The 18,281-nt window shown below is 38.5% G+C and overlaps 1 protein-coding gene across 1 annotated transcript; it reads right to left on the reverse strand.

Moving 5' to 3' along the window:
• Positions 1-841: 841 nt before the first annotated feature.
• Positions 842-16,396, reverse strand: pcmtd1 (protein-L-isoaspartate (D-aspartate) O-methyltransferase domain containing 1). Its single transcript, XM_079347443.1, has 6 exons — positions 16,150-16,396; positions 7,729-8,193; positions 7,183-7,285; positions 6,657-6,828; positions 3,917-4,040; positions 842-3,566 (listed from the first exon to the last, which is right to left on the reverse strand). Exons 2-6 carry the CDS (start codon positions 8,033-8,035, stop codon positions 3,193-3,195), a joined length of 1,080 nt encoding a protein of 359 aa, XP_079203569.1. The 5' UTR covers positions 8,036-8,193; positions 16,150-16,396; the 3' UTR covers positions 842-3,192.
• Positions 16,397-18,281: the final 1,885 nt, after the last annotated feature.

Genomic DNA, 18,281 nt, shown 5'->3' on the forward strand with positions numbered 1-18,281 from the left:
CTTTACAAGCAGTGGTTGAATGGCCGGTCACTCATTACAAACTCATTCTGTGTAGTCAAATAAAGTTTAAACTCTCAAGACCATACTTCAACTAGAACCACTGATTCCTTGCTTAATTTAGGGAATATTCGAGTCAAATGGTAGACAGAGCAGCAAAAATAATTTTACCAGATTAAATGCTGAAATAAAGTCAGAATAAAAGAGTGTTGGACTGGAATAGTTCACTCTTTAAAGTGTTTAAAATGATGGACATAATATCCAACTATAAAAATATGGTCAACCTGTTTCTGGTGGTCGAACACATGCAACATCTAATTGCTGTGTCTTAGGTGGTTGACCTGCTATTTCTTGCCACAAATTCTTGTTGTATCTTTTTATGGGATGTATCAACACAAGCTCAAAGTTTTGTCAATTCCTTTTGACAAAGTTTAGCTTCAACATTTCATATTTTCTCAAAAAGTCAGGTTGAGCAGTTAGTGTTAAAAGTAAAATTCACAGCAGCTTCTGTTTCCATCAAAGGATGTTTATATTTCCTTCCTGTTTGATGAGCATCTAAGTGCTGGAAAGAAACATGTAAGTAATGTGCTTTTAAGCATTACGCTCACATTGCCTGTCGATATATTTATTCATTGATTGATATTAACTTTAAAAAAGGCTCCAGGCATATAAAAAATGGGCTTCTCTGTGTGATCAATATAAAACACAGGTGACAAAAACAAGAAAGGTCATTGCAAGCCTTGCAGAGATAGCAGAGTGGCACTTCATGTGACACTTGGGCCACATCAGACCTACTCTGGGAACCAAATAAAATATTACACATAGCAGTTACAAAGAAAAGGCATAATGTGATTGTGACCTTTATTTTTGTGCCAAACATTTATGAAGAACAACACATTTTCAAAATGAACAGCACACTATGAGAAATGAACCTATAAGCCTGATAAACAGTGACAGATCTGTTCATGCTCTTGACAAATAACCTAATATAAAGCCGAGATTGGATATGACTTGGTCTGTGCTGGGTGCCAATTTTTTTTGGAGTTGACTCTTGTGCGCATTATAACGCAATCACAGCAGTCCCGCTAACTTTGGTGCAAGGAAAGACCTGAGAGTCCAGGTGGCTGACCCCTTGCTTTCAAGGCTTCATGTGCTCTCTAATTAGCTATTACATTTAAAGGATGGTGCACAAACTGCTGCATGCCTGTAATTGGTCATTTGAAATTTAATGGATGCTACACAAGTTAAATGGGGCTATTTTCTTATGGGTAATGACAAGAGAAATTGTTCCATTATTGCTTACTTGGAAAGCCTTTTGATGGATGTAAAAAAAAAAAGAAAGAAAATGAAACAGGACAGAAAAACATATTCACACAAAATTACTAATATAATAATCCCTCTCATTTTCAAACAAAGTATTTTTTCATTACACCAGAACAAAAAAAAAGTCTTATCTATTGAACATACAGCAGTGAAGTTTTGATCTACAGAGTTCCCAGTGTCAAAATACAGTACAAGAGGGCGCTACAACAAACCAAATGCAACTTAAACAGTATGCAGAATCATACGACAACAATACATCTATATCATCACTTCTTATATTGAATAGAATTAATATCAACAACATTCAACTCAGCTTTTGGAATACTAAAATATGCATTCAAAGTAAGATGAAGGAAATTTCCAAGTCTGTGATGTTAACGCACGAAGAAAAAAGTGTGTCATCTATCGTTGATGTGCTATTTTCTTTCTCAATGTGGAATGTTTTCTTTCTTTTTGTACATAATTTTTAGGAAGGTACATGTACTGTGCCAGGGAACTCACAGAAGTCCTAAAGTGATGGGGTTTGTTGGCACTTAAAGGCCATCACTATCAGGGAAGTTGTGCAAGCAAATTGAACTTTGATTTAACAGCATGAACATGACAAGAAGTCCAGTCCACAATAAAAATAAAATAAAAAAAGAGCCAAAATGGCACCTATTTTCTTTTGTCTTTTTTCACTTGAGGACTGCATGATAAGGTGCTTTATCGGACACTTCTTCAGTCCAGGATACAAAAAGGCTTCAAAATCCTCAGTGATTCTGATTTGCATTGTTGTCTAATAGAAAACGGATGCAGTACTATACACAATTATAGATGTGTCTCGAGACCTTCAAATTGATAAGATTTTTTTTCCTCATCCTTTTTTTTTTTTTTTTTTTTCCAAAGCATTTTCAAACTTGATCACCTGGGACATCACCTCCAGTGACCAATCATATAAAGTGAAGCAAAGTCAGGAACACCCAACACATACACAGTATATTCATGCATGGACTCATTATAGACGAACATCTCCTCTTCAGACAGAATCCCCTCAAAAGAAAAGACCCTCATTGACTATCAATTCCTTGAACCTCCGGCACAATTTATTTTCCCATTTTACAATTTGAATCAACACTGGAAAGAGAAGAGGGTTTAAAATACCGTATCATATATCGACCAGGATATCAGTTAGTCATATTCAAAGTGTGAAAACACAATACGTCAGCACCCTGTAGAAAAAGTGACTTTGAAAGGTGCCCTGTAGAAAAAATGATGAACCACTCTGGTCTCTGATTTTTTTCTTTTTTTTTTTTTGTAAGAGGAAGGTACAAACGTTTTCTACTGAAAGTGAAGTATCAAGATAAGTGATGACCTAAGAGTCCCAGTCATGACAGATGCAAGACCATCTTACTTTAAAACTCAAGATGGGACGACTGGTCCAAATTTGCCTCTCGGTGTCTCTTGCTCTTTAGTAACTTAAAGCTTTTTTTCCTTTTTCTTTTTTAGAAGCCGCAATAAAAGTCTTTATCTTAGCATGATCATATTTTAACAAATATAGTAAGATCTTTATTTTTGTACATTTTTTTTTTATCTGCACACTTCTGCAGAAAACCTGACATTGGGAAAAAAAGCTGATTTGCGAAACAGATTTCCGAAGCGAAGAGAATACTTCTTTACAGTTTTCTGATGTACAAATCAAAAGAAAAAAAGTCAACAAAATCAAAGAACTCATAACAACCATAACATTATAATCCAATATCTATGACATATTTTTCCATTACAGATTTGAACATTAAGATTTAATGGAAATAATGCAACATTTGTACTGAAAAGGGTGAAAAAAACATTTCAGCCGAAGCTGCACCCATTAAGAGTGTATATTAAGCGACTCAGTCATTTCTCTCTGAAGTACAGCAAATATGCTTTCAATGACTCAGGCAGCGGCAGAGCCATTATTTGGTCTCTCAACATGTTCACTTGCTTGAGGATTTCAATATCGCCAATGTCTCTTTCCTCCTCCTCCTCCACTTCCTTGTGCTCTTCCTCATTGTGCTCCTCCTCCTCGCTCTCCACCATTTGGGGGATCAGCTGATTACCTACGAATACATAGGTGTTGATGCGTCGTCGCCGGCAGCGCCTGCGTTTGCGCTTCTGGGGAACCCGTTGTACCGTCTCCTTCCCCTGACTGTCCTCGTTGGCCAGGTTCCTGAGCGTGCGGCGGATGTAGATCCGAGACAGATCCTGAAGGCTGCGGACAGTCACCGGCGCTGAGGACAAAGAGAGATGACACAGTCCTTCAGGGAGATGCGCCACAAAAACAAAAAAAATAATCCATGCAACTGCGCCGCTTCTTAAACTAGGTCAGCATAAACAAGTGAGACTGTTCAAGAGAAGAGTGGCTCTCGGTTTTTCATACAAACAAAAGATGTGGCTCTATGAGGCCACTTCAAGGTGAGCTTCTTATTTCAGACTAAATATTGCTTCAGGAAACATCTCCACACGTCACATTAAATGTACTGTGTGACTGTAAAATATTGCCTGCTCTATACTTGCAGGCCCCTTGAAACAATAAAACACAACAGAAGCCTTTCGTTGAGAACAGAGGCTGGAAACTTACGCAGCTGCACAGTGTCGGGCTTCTCTCCATCCGCTCTGCTCTGCTGGACCAAAGGGGCAAAGGACACGGCCAAGATGTTTTTGCTCTCCCATGTGCACTGCCCAGTCCTGGTTATCTGGGTCAGCTGGATTAAGAGACAAAACCTGAACTCAGCACTGAGCACTTATAAATATAGAAGACAGTATAACAGCACCGTTTTGTTTTTTTTATTGTACATTGCGTTTTACTTTTTAGCATTGTGGACTGAAATCTTGGTCATGTGTATATTTTACCCATCTGTTATTTTCTGATGTATTTCTATTTCATTCAGCACAGTTACCAGTGACATGCTGTTTGAGCAGACTATTTGCTAGTTCATTCATTCAAGACTTGTGATCATCCTGTTAGATATGAAAGGTGCTCATTAGGGCCGGCAGATAAACATACTGTGTAACCAGAGACATATGAACCCCTGGAGGAGGAATGGGGCCTCCTTGACATTTGCATATATACTCTGCTATATCAAATAGGTGCATGAAATATTAACTCCATTTCTACACTTGCCTTTCTGTGAGAATAAATTACTGCCAATGGCCATGGTGTACAACAAAAATATCCAGACTCCAGGGAGGGTAAAACTCCTTTATCAAAGCTCTTTAAAATGAATATTTCAGAACTGTGATGCCTAATCATTGCTTTAAATCTGGAAATCAATAGATACATGGTCGCAAGTTTAGAAATCTGTTTTCTTATCTGGTCAGTCTGAATAGAGCAAATGTGATACTATGAGGTCAAATGTTCACAAAAGAGAGTTCAGAGGAAACCAGAACTAGGGTAACACATACAAAACACACACGTTCATTATCTCCGTGATGACAAAGAATTAGTAAAGTTTATTATCACTTCGATTTCATTTAACTCTAAAGATATTCAATCCTCTGCAGTTCAGCTCATAATTATAGAATAAAAAAAAAAATATGTGCAATAATTTCCATCAAGTTAATAGATCAGTAAATCTCTGAATGGTAACAAAAACTCTTGATTAATTTCATACTTTTTTGATCGTTCAAAAAAAAAAAAAGTAGGTTTATAGGAAAAAGTTTCTGGGTTACTATGGTTACAGAAAAGTTGTGTGCTCAATGGCCTGGGACCAAGTAATGTTTGTCTTGAGCAAAGACTTATTTGTTTATTTACAGGACAGGCAATCAATTTTGTGGATTGTCTCAGGAATGATTCAGCCAGTCGTTGCAGTGATATTACACAGATCACACACCACTAGCAGACACATGCTCTACATATCTGCTGGTGTGAGGAGTCAGATATGTCACAAATGGTTTTCAGGGTATGTGAGTGATAACTGGGTGCTCCGGCCATAACATGTAATTATCCTTCCAAAGTCATCAAAACACAAATAAAGCACATAAGGCTTGTGACTCACCATGTGTGTAATATGGTGTGTGTAAATCTAGTAGGGGGAGGGTTAATGGTTTAGGGTCATTGAAGTGGCACACAACAGGTCCATTAATACCAGCAGGGACTGAATCTTTTTCTTTTACAGCTCAATAGGTCAGTACTGCCTGAATTTTAAATGTTTGTTTAGTAAAAATGTCATAGTGGTGTTAAAAGTAGAATATATCTCTCTGAAAATGCAGTGGAGTAGAGATGCAAAGTGACAGGAAATGGAAAAACTACTTGATATTTCTTAATGTTGCAGCTTCACATTTATGAAAAGCTCAGTCTTCGAGGATCGCCAATTACACAGCATGTCAGCGTTTTCAAGAGTCTGTCTTCTCCCGACACAACATTGGTATTTTGCATGCAATTCCACTCCTGGAAGACATTTCAAAAAGCCTTTTTGGTTTTTGTTGTTCTGGTAAACACAGGCTTGGTGCCGATGAAATGCCACAACAAAGAGACTAAAAAGATGTGGTTTGGAAATCGCTCACTTTGGTGTTTCCATGAGCTGAGTGGATATGGGATGTGTTGTTTTGACACAAATAAAATTATCTGATGGAGATGATATTAATTATCTGCTTGATCATGATTCATTAGTTTACAGACCGTTTTGTTCTTACTAATGACTTTTACTGTCTTTAGAAACACAGCTGAACTTCCCCTAATAAGAAGGATGACAGTGAGGAACCCTCACAGCATTGCCAACTTGAACAGACCCAAGCTCTGTACATGCAGGATTTAAACGTGCAGTTTAATTTTAAGGTAAAATTGTCAGAAAGTTATGGTTCTAGTTCTCTTGAGACATCACTTTGGTTAATAGCTTTCACGATCCCCAACCTAGTATCTCAATCTTCTTTATTTACCTCAACTTCTATCGCCTTCTTAGATTATTTTAGGATTATCTAGGTTTGAAATGCTTTTTGTGCCAGTGTGAAGCACTTTGAATTGCCAGCTGTCTGAAAGGTGTTATATGAATAAACTTGCCTAGCCTAGTTGCTGGTTAAGCTTCCTGTCAACCATTTTCCCCACCAACTCCCCAGAATATTCTAGATGCCCTTTGCATGCCCAGTGGCCAACTCACATTCACAAATCTACATTTTTAAATAACAAATGTATTTCTACAGCCCTGTGTTCTCCTTACACGGCCCCTTAAATCCAGGGCCAGTCGTGTCTTAATAATGCATGTGACAGTTGCATAACCAGTCAAAGTTTGGTTTTTTGTCACGTTTTCCCTCATGTGTTAGCATCTCGAGTAGCAGTCAAGATGTGTTTAATTCGTAGTCTTGTGGCTACTTGTAGCACTTACCTGATCCTCTATGGGCATCACCAGAATGCCTCCGATCTTGAGCAGCACTTTCATGTAATTTTCGTGGTCTTTCTGCACTCCTGCGCCGCAATAAATGCGATCGTATTGATGACTGTCTGTTGAGATTTCAAGGCAATTCCCCACCACAAAGACGGGTTCACAGAACTCAAACCTGTGAAAACATCATGAATGAATGATACAGTACATTAAACAATGAGGGAAAAGATGTTTGTGCCTCTGAATTGAAGGCGTCACGTTTGTGTCAAAGAAAAGGTGATCTTACTTAAAAGCTGGCTTTAAAACCTGAAACTTAGCATAGCTAACACCTAGCTATGTTGTGATAATGAAAAGACTGAGCGTCTTAAACGTGAATGGTGGCAGCTATTGTTTATGTCCCTAAGCTAACCAGCTGCAGGTTCATTTGTAAAAGATACATTTGGAGGCGGTATCAAGGCTGTTCTTCTAAGTCTCAACAATTAAATGAAAGTAGCATCTTTTCTAAAATTCCTCACAAGCGTGTACTTACTTATCAAAGGTTTCACTGTTCTTAATAAAATCATCCAGTTTCTCTCTGGCATACTCAATTACATCCTTATGAAGTTCAACTCCATGGTTCACACCAAACGGTCCTAAAAAAAAAAAAAAAAAAAAAAAAATGTTTACAGCATCACTTAATACCTGATTGGGTTTCATAAGAGCTGAAATAGCCGAGTGTCAAATGATAGATTTGATTTGCTTCATGAATTTGTTCTTTGAATGTTTAGTGAAACGGGCAAACAAAAAAAAAGCTATTTGCAGATGGTCCCCTGAGCTTTAGGAAATTGAGATGGGCATCTTTCACTAAATATTTTCTTAAATTATATTGACCAAAAAAGTATCAAGACATTAATCAGCAATCAATTGAAAAATGTGTATTTATATTTACATTTGCATTGAAAAGATTGAGGGTTCTGAATTGTTGTGACAAATGGTGCACTTCTGTGTTCAGACTGGATTTTATGATGTTACTGTGAACTTCTGACAACTAAAAAAAAAATCAAAGCCGAGTCAAAAGATTGTCATGCATGCTTACCTATGATGAGCCCAACCATTGTGCTCAGGTAGCCAGTCCCACTGCCCAGGTTGAGGAAAGACAGTCCTGGCTGCAGTCTGAGGGCCTCCATCACCTCCGAGTATATACACGGAGCAGACAGGTGTATGTTGCCATGCTTCCAGGCCAAGTCTTTGTAGGCACTGTCCCGATAGCCGTCCAGGTAGTAGTCGCCGCGGTCTATGGCCCGAAAAGCCTGTTCAACTTTCTCTGTGCGGATATACTGAGCCTCCTTCAGGTTATCAATGAGGTCGTCATTGTCCTCCCCGGCGCTCACCGCTCCCCCCATGGCCAAAAGAGAAGACTAACACAAGGACAGAACTTTTACTCAGGATGAGTGATTCCTCGTCCTCCTCAGAGTGGCATGGAGATGAACGGGTGGCTGAAGGATGCTGTGACTCCTCGAGTGTCAGCTCAGATAACCGTCATGTCCAGGTAGGGAGTAACCTGTGAAAAATTATAGAGGTTACGTCAATGCAATATGGCTGCAAAGGAACATAATGGACTTTGTAAAAGTCAAATGCAAAGTTTCTATTCTGATTGAAGCAGAGTTTTATGTATCTTTAACAAACCCTTTGTATTGAATGTACAATATAAAATTTTTTGGGGGTTTTGCAACGCCATTGTTGAGAACTGCTTTTTTGTTTAATACTTTCTACTTAATAACACTGTATATCTATCATAATGGCATCTTTGACTACATAATACATGGCCTCATTTAGACAAAGAACAAATGACGCTTTCTATTCCAGTTGTTGGTGTTTATTTTGAACTTTTTTCATCCCAGACATTTTGACATTGTAATGCAGAACGAGCACAGCTGTAATTAATAACCTTGATGATGGGGGACATTCATTTAATGTGCAAAGGCCTTGATTTAATACATGCAAGCTCACGAGCTGCATGGATCAGAGCTTTCACTGATGTCATTTATTACACCTCGGATTTTCCTGTAAACATATTAAAAACCGTCCGTTGTGAAGAAGCTCTCTATTCCTCGTGTTTTAGAGGTGAAATGAAGTATGAGTCACAACAGAGCTAACAGAGACCGATGGCCTTCACGTGTAGTTCCCCGGGCTGTATATTTAGAGCTGAATCAATTACCTTATTGAATTCGTCACAAGACAGAACATTAATCCACTACTTCAAGAAAACTGACAGCAACTCAATGCTTCCAGCTTTTTAAAAGTCAAAGTTATTTGTTTCTATATTAGTGGACTAAGTGTCTACATATTTAAGTTAAGACTGTTGGAAGGACAATCCAGGGGATTTGAAAGGTCAACAGGCCCTCCAGGACATTTTTTCAACTACTATGACGACAGCCCTTTTTTTTGTTTTTTTGTTTTTTGCGCAAATTACTTTAGAAGAGAATTTAATTCACTTATTCGAGTCTTGCTCGTAGTGTCGCAACATAAACCTGGAGTAAGCCATCTGTGGCTGACACTGTGCTTACGTCTGTACAGTCTCCTCTGTCCAGAGGGAGGGTTCCAGGTTAGCTGATAAATATCTGACATTAGGAGAGGCCAATAATTGGAACATTTAAAAAAATAAAAATAATAAATAAAAAAAAAAGGTTAAGAAAACCCGATCATGGCACAATTATTGTTTTAGTACACAATCAGTGTTAATTATCGAATGATCAAGCGTCTGGAAAACCATACAGTGTTCTTAAAAATTCACTTCACTTATTGATTGACCACAATACGAATAAACTAACAAAACAGGTCACTTACATGAATAGTAAAGAACCAGCTACAACAGAAGGTTTTAGCGTACGGAACAACTTTGCTTTCTTGCAACCTCACTCCAGAAAATAGAGGAACACCTTCAAAACCCCAGCTCTATGCACGGGCCGTGCTTTGGACAAAGTCAAAGACTTTTTCTGATCATCATTTACATTTAAACACAGGAGGTTTTTTTCTCTTTTCTGAAAATGACTACTTTTGGCATTTTAATTATTTTCCATTATGATGGATAATTGTTGAGGTATACATAAGACCGCCACCAAATAAAATGTGGAATTAAATGTCTTGTCTCATATTCCAGAGCACAAGGTGATGTCATGTGTACGGGTAAAAGTCTGAAACGCCAAAATATTAGGGCCCGACCGATATGGGATGTTTGGGGCTAATACCGATGTTTCTGATAAGGATCTATCGAGCAATATCTGTCTGAGCTCTTTGTTGGGTCTTTAACGATAAATAGATTTAGATGTACACATTTACTGCGCTGATCCATCAAATGCTGTTATCAAATATGATGAAGACAAGATGGTCACTCAACGGGAAAGTAACTGTGCACGTACGTGAATCAGCGCTTAATGCTGTGGATGGTGACGATGCTTATTGTAATCTATACAGCACACTGTGCTGGTGAAGGCATCTAGCTATACCTGCCGTAAAATTAACCGATAGTGACTGGATACGTCAATATTGGCTGATATTGTCGGCTGGCCTATTAATTGGTCAGTCTCTACTACATATATTATTGAAATAAAGGAAGTTAGTCCATCTGTTTGGGGACCTGGAAGGTGAAGATGTGTCTTTTTGTTTGGAAAAAATGACTTCAATGCTAATTAGTTCACTTGTTTTTTCGACGTTTTCTTTCAAAAGTCGTAACCATTAAAACTCTTTTTCCTGAGAATGACACAGTCTGAATACGTACAGAAATATGCTTTAAGCTGCTCACCACTAAGTTCCACTCTGAAGCTTTTTAGGTCTTTGATTTTTGGTTTTTAGGGCGGCAGATGCTGAAAGGCTGAGAACACTTCTGGGCAAGGTTAATGGAAGAGATCAATCTAAAGATGCACTGATCTCTGGTGCTTTGAAACCTTCTCTTTAAGCACTGAGCTACTGACTTCACTGTGTAATACTATGCTCAGAAGTACCAACGTGCAGCAATAAAGAGGAACTTTCTGACACATGCTGTTCTTTAAACATTTCACAGATGCTTTGATAACTAAAACACCCCACAGTGAATAGATACAGCAGCTGAGGGAGTCAGGTCTTGAATTCCCTCTGTGCCTATTCAGCATCTCCACACCTGACTCAGCTAATAGAGATTGTGTTCAGAGGTGACTCTGTAGTAGGTCATTTTTCCATCTGATTTTTCTCACATGAAAAATAATAATAATACAAAAAGAATTATTGATTCGCTCCCCATCCATGATTGTACAGCAGTGAACTTTTATCATCCTAGTTTTTCCCTCTACCCTCTCTGTAATGCACAGTCGTTTGAAATAGTGGAAATTCAAATCCGGAAAATGGGTCAGGAGGGGTATCCTTCAGGTAAATTACTTTCAAAGATAGCGTGTCAAACGGGGGGGGGGAGTTTCATAAGGCCTGCTGAAATACAATCTTATCTCCCCTTCACATACATTTGTATTCGTTGAGCTGCACACAGCAGGGTTGTTGAAAATAAACTCCATATTGGTCAAATTCAAATAACACTGATACCCGTTAACTTCAACACAAATAGAAGTCCTACGCACCTAATACTTTATATTTTTCTTGTTTTTAATGAAGTTTTAAGCAAACTCATCGGAATTTTGAATGTTCCCGTTCACCTTTTTTTGGTTTTGTTTCATTGGAAACACAAAACAAGATCCGCACACTAAGAAGCTCCTGTTTTAAGGACTTGTTGATAAGTGGCGTCTCGAGCCAACGTGCTCTGCCTCAGACTTGAGGCTTGTTTTAAAAAAAAAAATCGACACAATGTCTATTCTCACACTGACAGCCCAGTGAAACCTTGTCAAATTGCTTGCATGCGTGAACACATACCTGGCCAATAAGACACATTCTGACTTCAAGACACTCATATCATGACAGCCATTTCCAGGAGGATGCACATTACTTGTCAGTCAGTTGCTTGTCAGAGATTTTCTTTAAAAGCTCTGTGCCAATCAGCATAAAAAGGTGAGGTGAAAAAGAAACATACTTTTTGAGGTAACTGCTCAGCTACATTTTACTGCTCCTGCTTATCAAGCTGGCGCCGTAAGAAAATTAATAATGAATAAAATTACATGTTTTGCCAGAATGAAACCAGCCTGAAAACTGCAAACAGCACAAATGTGGGCCTTTGGTTATCAACTATGAGGATGTATTCAAAAATTGAACTCTGCCTTTTCTTCTTTTTTTTTTTTGCCTTCTTGATTCTGCGTTGACTCTCTTCAAAGTTTCAAAGCTCTTTCAACCTTAACCATCAAAAATAAAAATGAAAATAATTTTAAAAAACTGTGACATTGTGTTGCTAATTCTTGAACAGAAATCAAAAAGGACCAGGCAAGTAATGAAAAGTATTGCTCGAGGGGAAACTATGCCTAGAATTTGATCATCTAAACACAACCGTTGGCCTTCATTGACCCAACATCTCAGGTCACGGCGTGCCGTCATGACCCGGTGAGGGATAACCCTCTGAACCATGCAGGGTGACCGAACATGCAACTCAATATCAAGTGTGCTGCTGTAACTCAGTGGAACTTCCTGCATGGGCAGCACACACACACACACACACCGATGTGTCCACACACTGCTGATCAGCACGCAGCGTGAGGTAAGGAAGATAACCACAGTGCTTTACCCCTGTGTGAATGAGAAACCTTATCAGCTTAATTAAACCTCTGTAAGCAAAATTAATTATTTCCAGACCACTGTGGCAAAAATACCTGAGAGATGGAACTGGATGGGCGGAAAATTATACATCATTCTCGTGATAAATCTTTAAAGTCTGACACATGCTATCAGGAGAAAACAGAATTAATATGTGATGTTGTTTTGACAGATGACAGCTTTTTTTTAATAAGCAACGCGTTCCACCTTTAGCGACGACGGCCATGAAAAATACATAGCCGATGAACAATTTCCGCGAGTGTACAAATCCTGCAAGTGATTTCCCGTTTCTTCAGGCCAACGTGTTTTGTCCCGGATTCACTGCGGCATAAATGTGAGCATGTGCACATCCAAGGAGGAGACACTCGATGACATGCTCGAGAGGTGTAATTACTGAGATCTGCCTTTGTAGGAAACACATGGAGCTACAGTCTTCTCTGTGCTGGAGAACGTTTTGTTGTCAGCAAACATATTTGGCAATATGCTCGATGAACGCAGATGTTTTATTCCCAGGTGCACGGGAGTCAGTATAGTTCAGTCAGGTAGTCATCAGTTTGTGATACTTTTTTTTTTTTTTTTTTTTTTTCACACAGGCCGGTATGAAAACTTGTGTCACAGAACAGGTATTACAGGAAACAAAGCTTTGAGTGATTAATAATCCGTGTGTAATGGCGTTGTTTGTCTATGAGGGTTTAATATGAACACATTGTGACACTGCTCGCTGCACTTTCTGCAGTACCACAAAGGATCACAGCAGGGAAACGTCTGCGAAAGAAGTGGATTTATTATAAAGTCCAATGACCTTTCATTAAGACAGAGGGAGCTATCATGAAAAGTTGTATCTGTGCACTAGCCACGTAAAATCTGGCTCTATAAATGTACGACTTCCAAACAACATTAGAAATATGTTCTTTCTTTACGGTCTACATCAGAAACTCCTCACAGGTCAAACACCAAATGAAGTGTAGGTTAATCACTCTACATCAGAGAGCGGAGTTTTCTCCATGGCTCTTCAGAAAAGAAGCACAGAATTCACTTCTTACTGGTAAATATATGTTATATTATACTGTTACTAATATATGTACTCATGCAGCTTGTCTAATGGTGTGGCTCTGGGGAAGTTGGTTTGTTTGGTCAGGCAGTCTGCTGAGCCTTGAGCTGATGTACTGCCACCAGCAGGTTCACTGGTTCAACACTATTTCATGAGCCTGTTCTGTGTTCAGCCATAGCACGAAAAAAAAAGACAAATAACTCTGCTTTTGGTCACCGTATGACCGCTTTTTTTTTTTTTTTTGTCTTGCTCCATCGTTACACTCAGTCGTCAGGTTTGACATATTGCTTGCAGATGTGAAAAGTGGAAGAGCATCAGATTTGCTGCGAGGATCCAGCAGGATACTACCTTTGGATTTAAAAAAAAAAATGTTTAAACCTCCTCTTGTGTCATCTCAATACGATCTTTCACACATAATCTCTCATTACTGATTCTGAAAGGGCAGAAGAGCATTTCTTTTCCATCATGGCTGTTTACCCACTCCCATTAAAGTTAATTGAGGAGCAAAATAGTCATCTTTACAGAAATATATGACACGGCATACATTTAATGCTTTGTTTTCTCTCCGTTTCTAGTTTATGACTGCTTAGGATGTAGCCTGCATATTGTTGTGTATTACACTGGTGCATTATGTATACCATCCCATGGGACAGGACAGTATTTAAATTCTCCACCTAAAACAATTTTCTTCTATAAACATTCTCAATCTAATATCTTATCTTGTCATTTGAGTGGTCTGTCTTATTCTAATAAACAGTATGTGATTATGTTGATGGTTAGTCAAATAAAAAATATTAAGTTATTCTGGGGTCTAATGAACTCAATTCCATCCTCAGACCTTTGTCTCTCACTCAATCCCCGGGCTTTTTGAAAGAATCTTCAGACTCGATGAAAAAGTGGTCATCTCTCCCTGTGTGAACGCAGTTTGACTGGACTCGGTGTTAATTAGTCCCAAACAGCCGAGGGATGCGACAGTGGAGTCGAACAACAGGACAATGTAAGAATAAAATAATGAACAAGTCCATTAGCTCTCTTTCATCTGCTCCCCAGTTTGTCTATTGTTTTTGTCGCCTCAGAATGAAACGAGGTCACAGAGTTTTGTTATTAGCGTGATTTTTGTTGTCGTCTCAATTTGTGGCACTGCAGTTGAACCAGCAACTGTTTGCATCTTGCTATCGACTTTGTTTTTCCTAATCCGGTGTAAGAAATATGAACAGGGTTGTCAGCAATGCTTTAGACTTTAACTGTTGTTAATTGTTGTAACCACAGACGTGTACACTTAGACTACAGCTGCAGCTTGTTGCAGGTTTGATTAGCAGAAACAGAGAAAATAAATGTTTGGTTTTTTTAATCAGCACAAATGTATTTTTTTTGAGTTATGCTTCTAAAAGTTAAAGTTTACAGCTCTTCTTTCCATGTATATTACTGAATTATCATACTTGGATTTGGAAAGACGGTAGGGCAAAAAAAAAGACATGTTAAGGTGCCACCTTGAGGCCCAGAAAAATATTGTTGGATTGTTTTCTTTCATTTTATTGACTTTTACATTATATTGACTTTTACACTTCAGTAAGTGTTGGTTGTGGTCCTAGCAGCTCAGATTCTCTGTCATGCGGACGAGTTATAAATAATTATATGATTTGATCTGTAAGGATGTGCTGATTTTTTTTAGCTTAAAAGAAGAAAAAAAAGCACTATGACAACTTTTTCAGTGGATTTATAAAACTTGACAGGGACCTGTTGGGCGTCATCACTGTTGTTTGTGGTTGTTGTGTGTGTCTTGACTTCACTCACATTGTTCTATGTTCTTGCTCACTACCTGTTCATGCACGAGTGTTCGCAGATGTGTCTTATGTTCACGCAACTGACACCCGATGAAGCCAATCAGCGCTCTTCCTGGTCACGTGCTGCAGTTGCCACACAGACGGCAGCCTGTTAGCCAATCGGCGGCCTTGAACACTTTTCCTCGCACTGCGTGTGTGACGATGGAGCAAAACAACAACAGCAGCGCTGTCGTGAAATGTTGTCAAGCCTTATAAAACCAATAACACAGAACTCCTGCCAGTCCATTTCTGTGAGAAATTACACGGCGGGTCGAGTACTTCAACACAGCACAGCTGACAAAGACTAAGAAAAGGCCTGTGTGTGTTTTTGAACATTCACCATTCAGCTTTTGTTCCCACTTGTCGAGTTAAACGCAGCCAGCTCTCTGCAGTGCGATTAACCTCAATCTTTAGTAGCGACTGGATAAACCGGTTTGTTATTAAAGGACTGAAATATCCCAGGTTTAGAGAAAGAGCATTGGATTACACTGCAAAAAAACCAATAAATAATAATGTATATTTTGAACCTCTTCTGTATGAAGATATAGAAAAGTATCCATCTATGTGTAACATTAAACCCAGGAAGACTAGGTGCACATTGCACAGCCGTCAGTCACAGTGACTGATAAATTAACGTTTAAAAAAAAAAAAAACTAAACACAAAGTATTTCTAAGTGTCCGTGTAGTGTCAGACATCGCCATCTGCCCATGAAGCAGGCTAACGCTAGCTGTGTGGGCCTGAGTGCGCCATCATCTGAACAGAGACAAAGCAGGAGGTTAGGTAAGCTCGCCTGTTTATGCTCCAACACAGAGCAACGCGACGTGGCTTAAAGCTGCAAAAAGTACAAACTGTCTAACTACACATGAACGTATGTTAGGATGAAGAAATGTTTGTAATCAAAGAAAAAAAAATAATACTTACAATGCAGTGTCGCATTAACTCACTCGTTGTATGTGGCTGTGCACTGCGACGGTCGGTCAGTGACAGTCCTTTCAGACGCCAACAAGCCTCCTTCTGATGATAAACACTGTTTACCTACAGAACAACACAGACCTGCAGCTTGAGTGGAAAGGCAAAGAAGTGAGTGACTGTGGGCCGCTATGTCGAAGTGGAAGAAGAAAGAAACAGCTGAGGAGGATGTAAACACACGTCACGTGACTGAAAGTGATGACGACAGAGGGAAGCGCTCTATCTATCTATCTATCTATCTATCTATCTATCTATCTATCTATCTATCTATCTATCTATCTATCTATCTATCTATCTATCTATCTATCTATCTATCTATCTATCTACGTGTGTGATAAGACTTTCAACTTCAGATCGGAGTCTTGACAGAAGTTATACTAGCCTACTTGTACTACCCTGATTAATCAATCTATTGATCCAACTGTACATTCATGCAATTTTAAATGACTTTTTATATAGTATGGTATTTACATTTTAAACCACTTCTTCCAGTTCTTTTAATTTAACAATTAAATATTGCACTATTCACTCCACATTAACAGATTAACAGAACTAATTTCCTGAAAGACAATTGTTTTAATACACAATATTAAGTATAATTATAGCTAAAGCTAATCCACAGTATAAATAGAAGTTATAATAATCCCACATCAGCTGCAACATAAAACTCATAAAGAAATATGATTCTGTGAGTAATTGTTATCCTGTGAAATACACAAATGAGCCATTTGACATTGTAAATACTAATGTTTCTACATAAAGATAATGTGTATTTTTTATTATTATTTTAGAGTTGTTAGGTGTCAATTCTGCTTTTAAAGAGGTGTTGCTACAACAGTCTGATTCACATAAAGAGTAAGAAAAAGTTCAGGAGCTTTGTGTCTGGCCCAATTTGACAAGACTGTCATTATGATTCCCTCTAATAACAAGAGAGTATAAATTTGGAAAGATCGTGGAAAGCTTCACCCACCTTGTAACCTCACACAGTTCCCTTTAGGAAAGGCCTAATTTTAGCCTGCAGCTGGTTTGTTGCCTGTTCTGGAAGTGTGGGAAAGGATGATGATCAGGTTTAATAAGGACACAGACGTGCTCAGCAGACACACTCAGATCTGGAATGGTCAGCTTTCACTGTATAGTTCCTCTTAACAGACAGGCTAGGCCTCAGTTCACCTCATCTCTTGATCATGCTGTTCTTTTTTTAGTAACTCTAGTGTGCAAAATCTGGGTTCACGTCAGGATACAATTTAAAACTATATTCACAATGTATTTACTAATGTAAATATCTATGTTAGTTATGTTAGCTACTTAAAGTCTGCTGTCTGAGGACTTCCAGAAACAATGTACATTTGAACAATAAAGATATTAAATATTAATTTTCTGGATTCTCCTCAGTATTCTCTATGCTCAGGACTGCTTTTTTGAAAGATGAGATTTTTTTTTCTCCTTCAGTTCCTCCTAGCTAAATCATTTGTCTACCTCAGTGTTCCTGTTTTTATTGTATAACAGTGAGGTATTGCACCCTGGGTGTATGACAACAAAACAGACTATGGTGTAGACTTCAGGCAATCATTTAGTAATTGAAAACCGTCGGCAGCAACTCATTCAGGGACATTACTCAAGTCACTCACGGCCATAATAGCTTCTCAGCATCTCCATTCCAGGTATGGCCTCATTTTACCCTCATAATTAGCTATTATGCATCAAATCAGGGCTGTTAACGGGGCATAAGAAATAATGGGGAAAGAGTTTAAACCACTTGCAGAAAGACTGGAACTACCACCCAAAAAGCCTGAACATTTGAAGTTTGTACCATGTTTTCTTCACCACTCTGTCAGGAAAACAATGTGAAACACAAGACTCCTTGTTTTGTTAATATTTTTTTAAAAGATGATAACTTAAAAATATCACTTTGAAAACACATGTGCTACTTGTGTAATCCAGAGTGTAAACCCCTCCCCAGGTCCCTATGGCACCTGCATCAGGACACGACCTCAGTGTCCTTAATAGAATCTATAGCCTTTTTAAAGGTGAATATTTCTTTAAAAAGCGATTGCAGCACACAACAGCATGATTTTAAATGTGCC

The sequence above is a fragment of the Symphodus melops genome (assembly GCF_947650265.1).
Source record: "Symphodus melops genome assembly, chromosome: 7".
Lineage (NCBI taxonomy): Eukaryota > Metazoa > Chordata > Actinopteri > Labriformes > Labridae > Symphodus > Symphodus melops.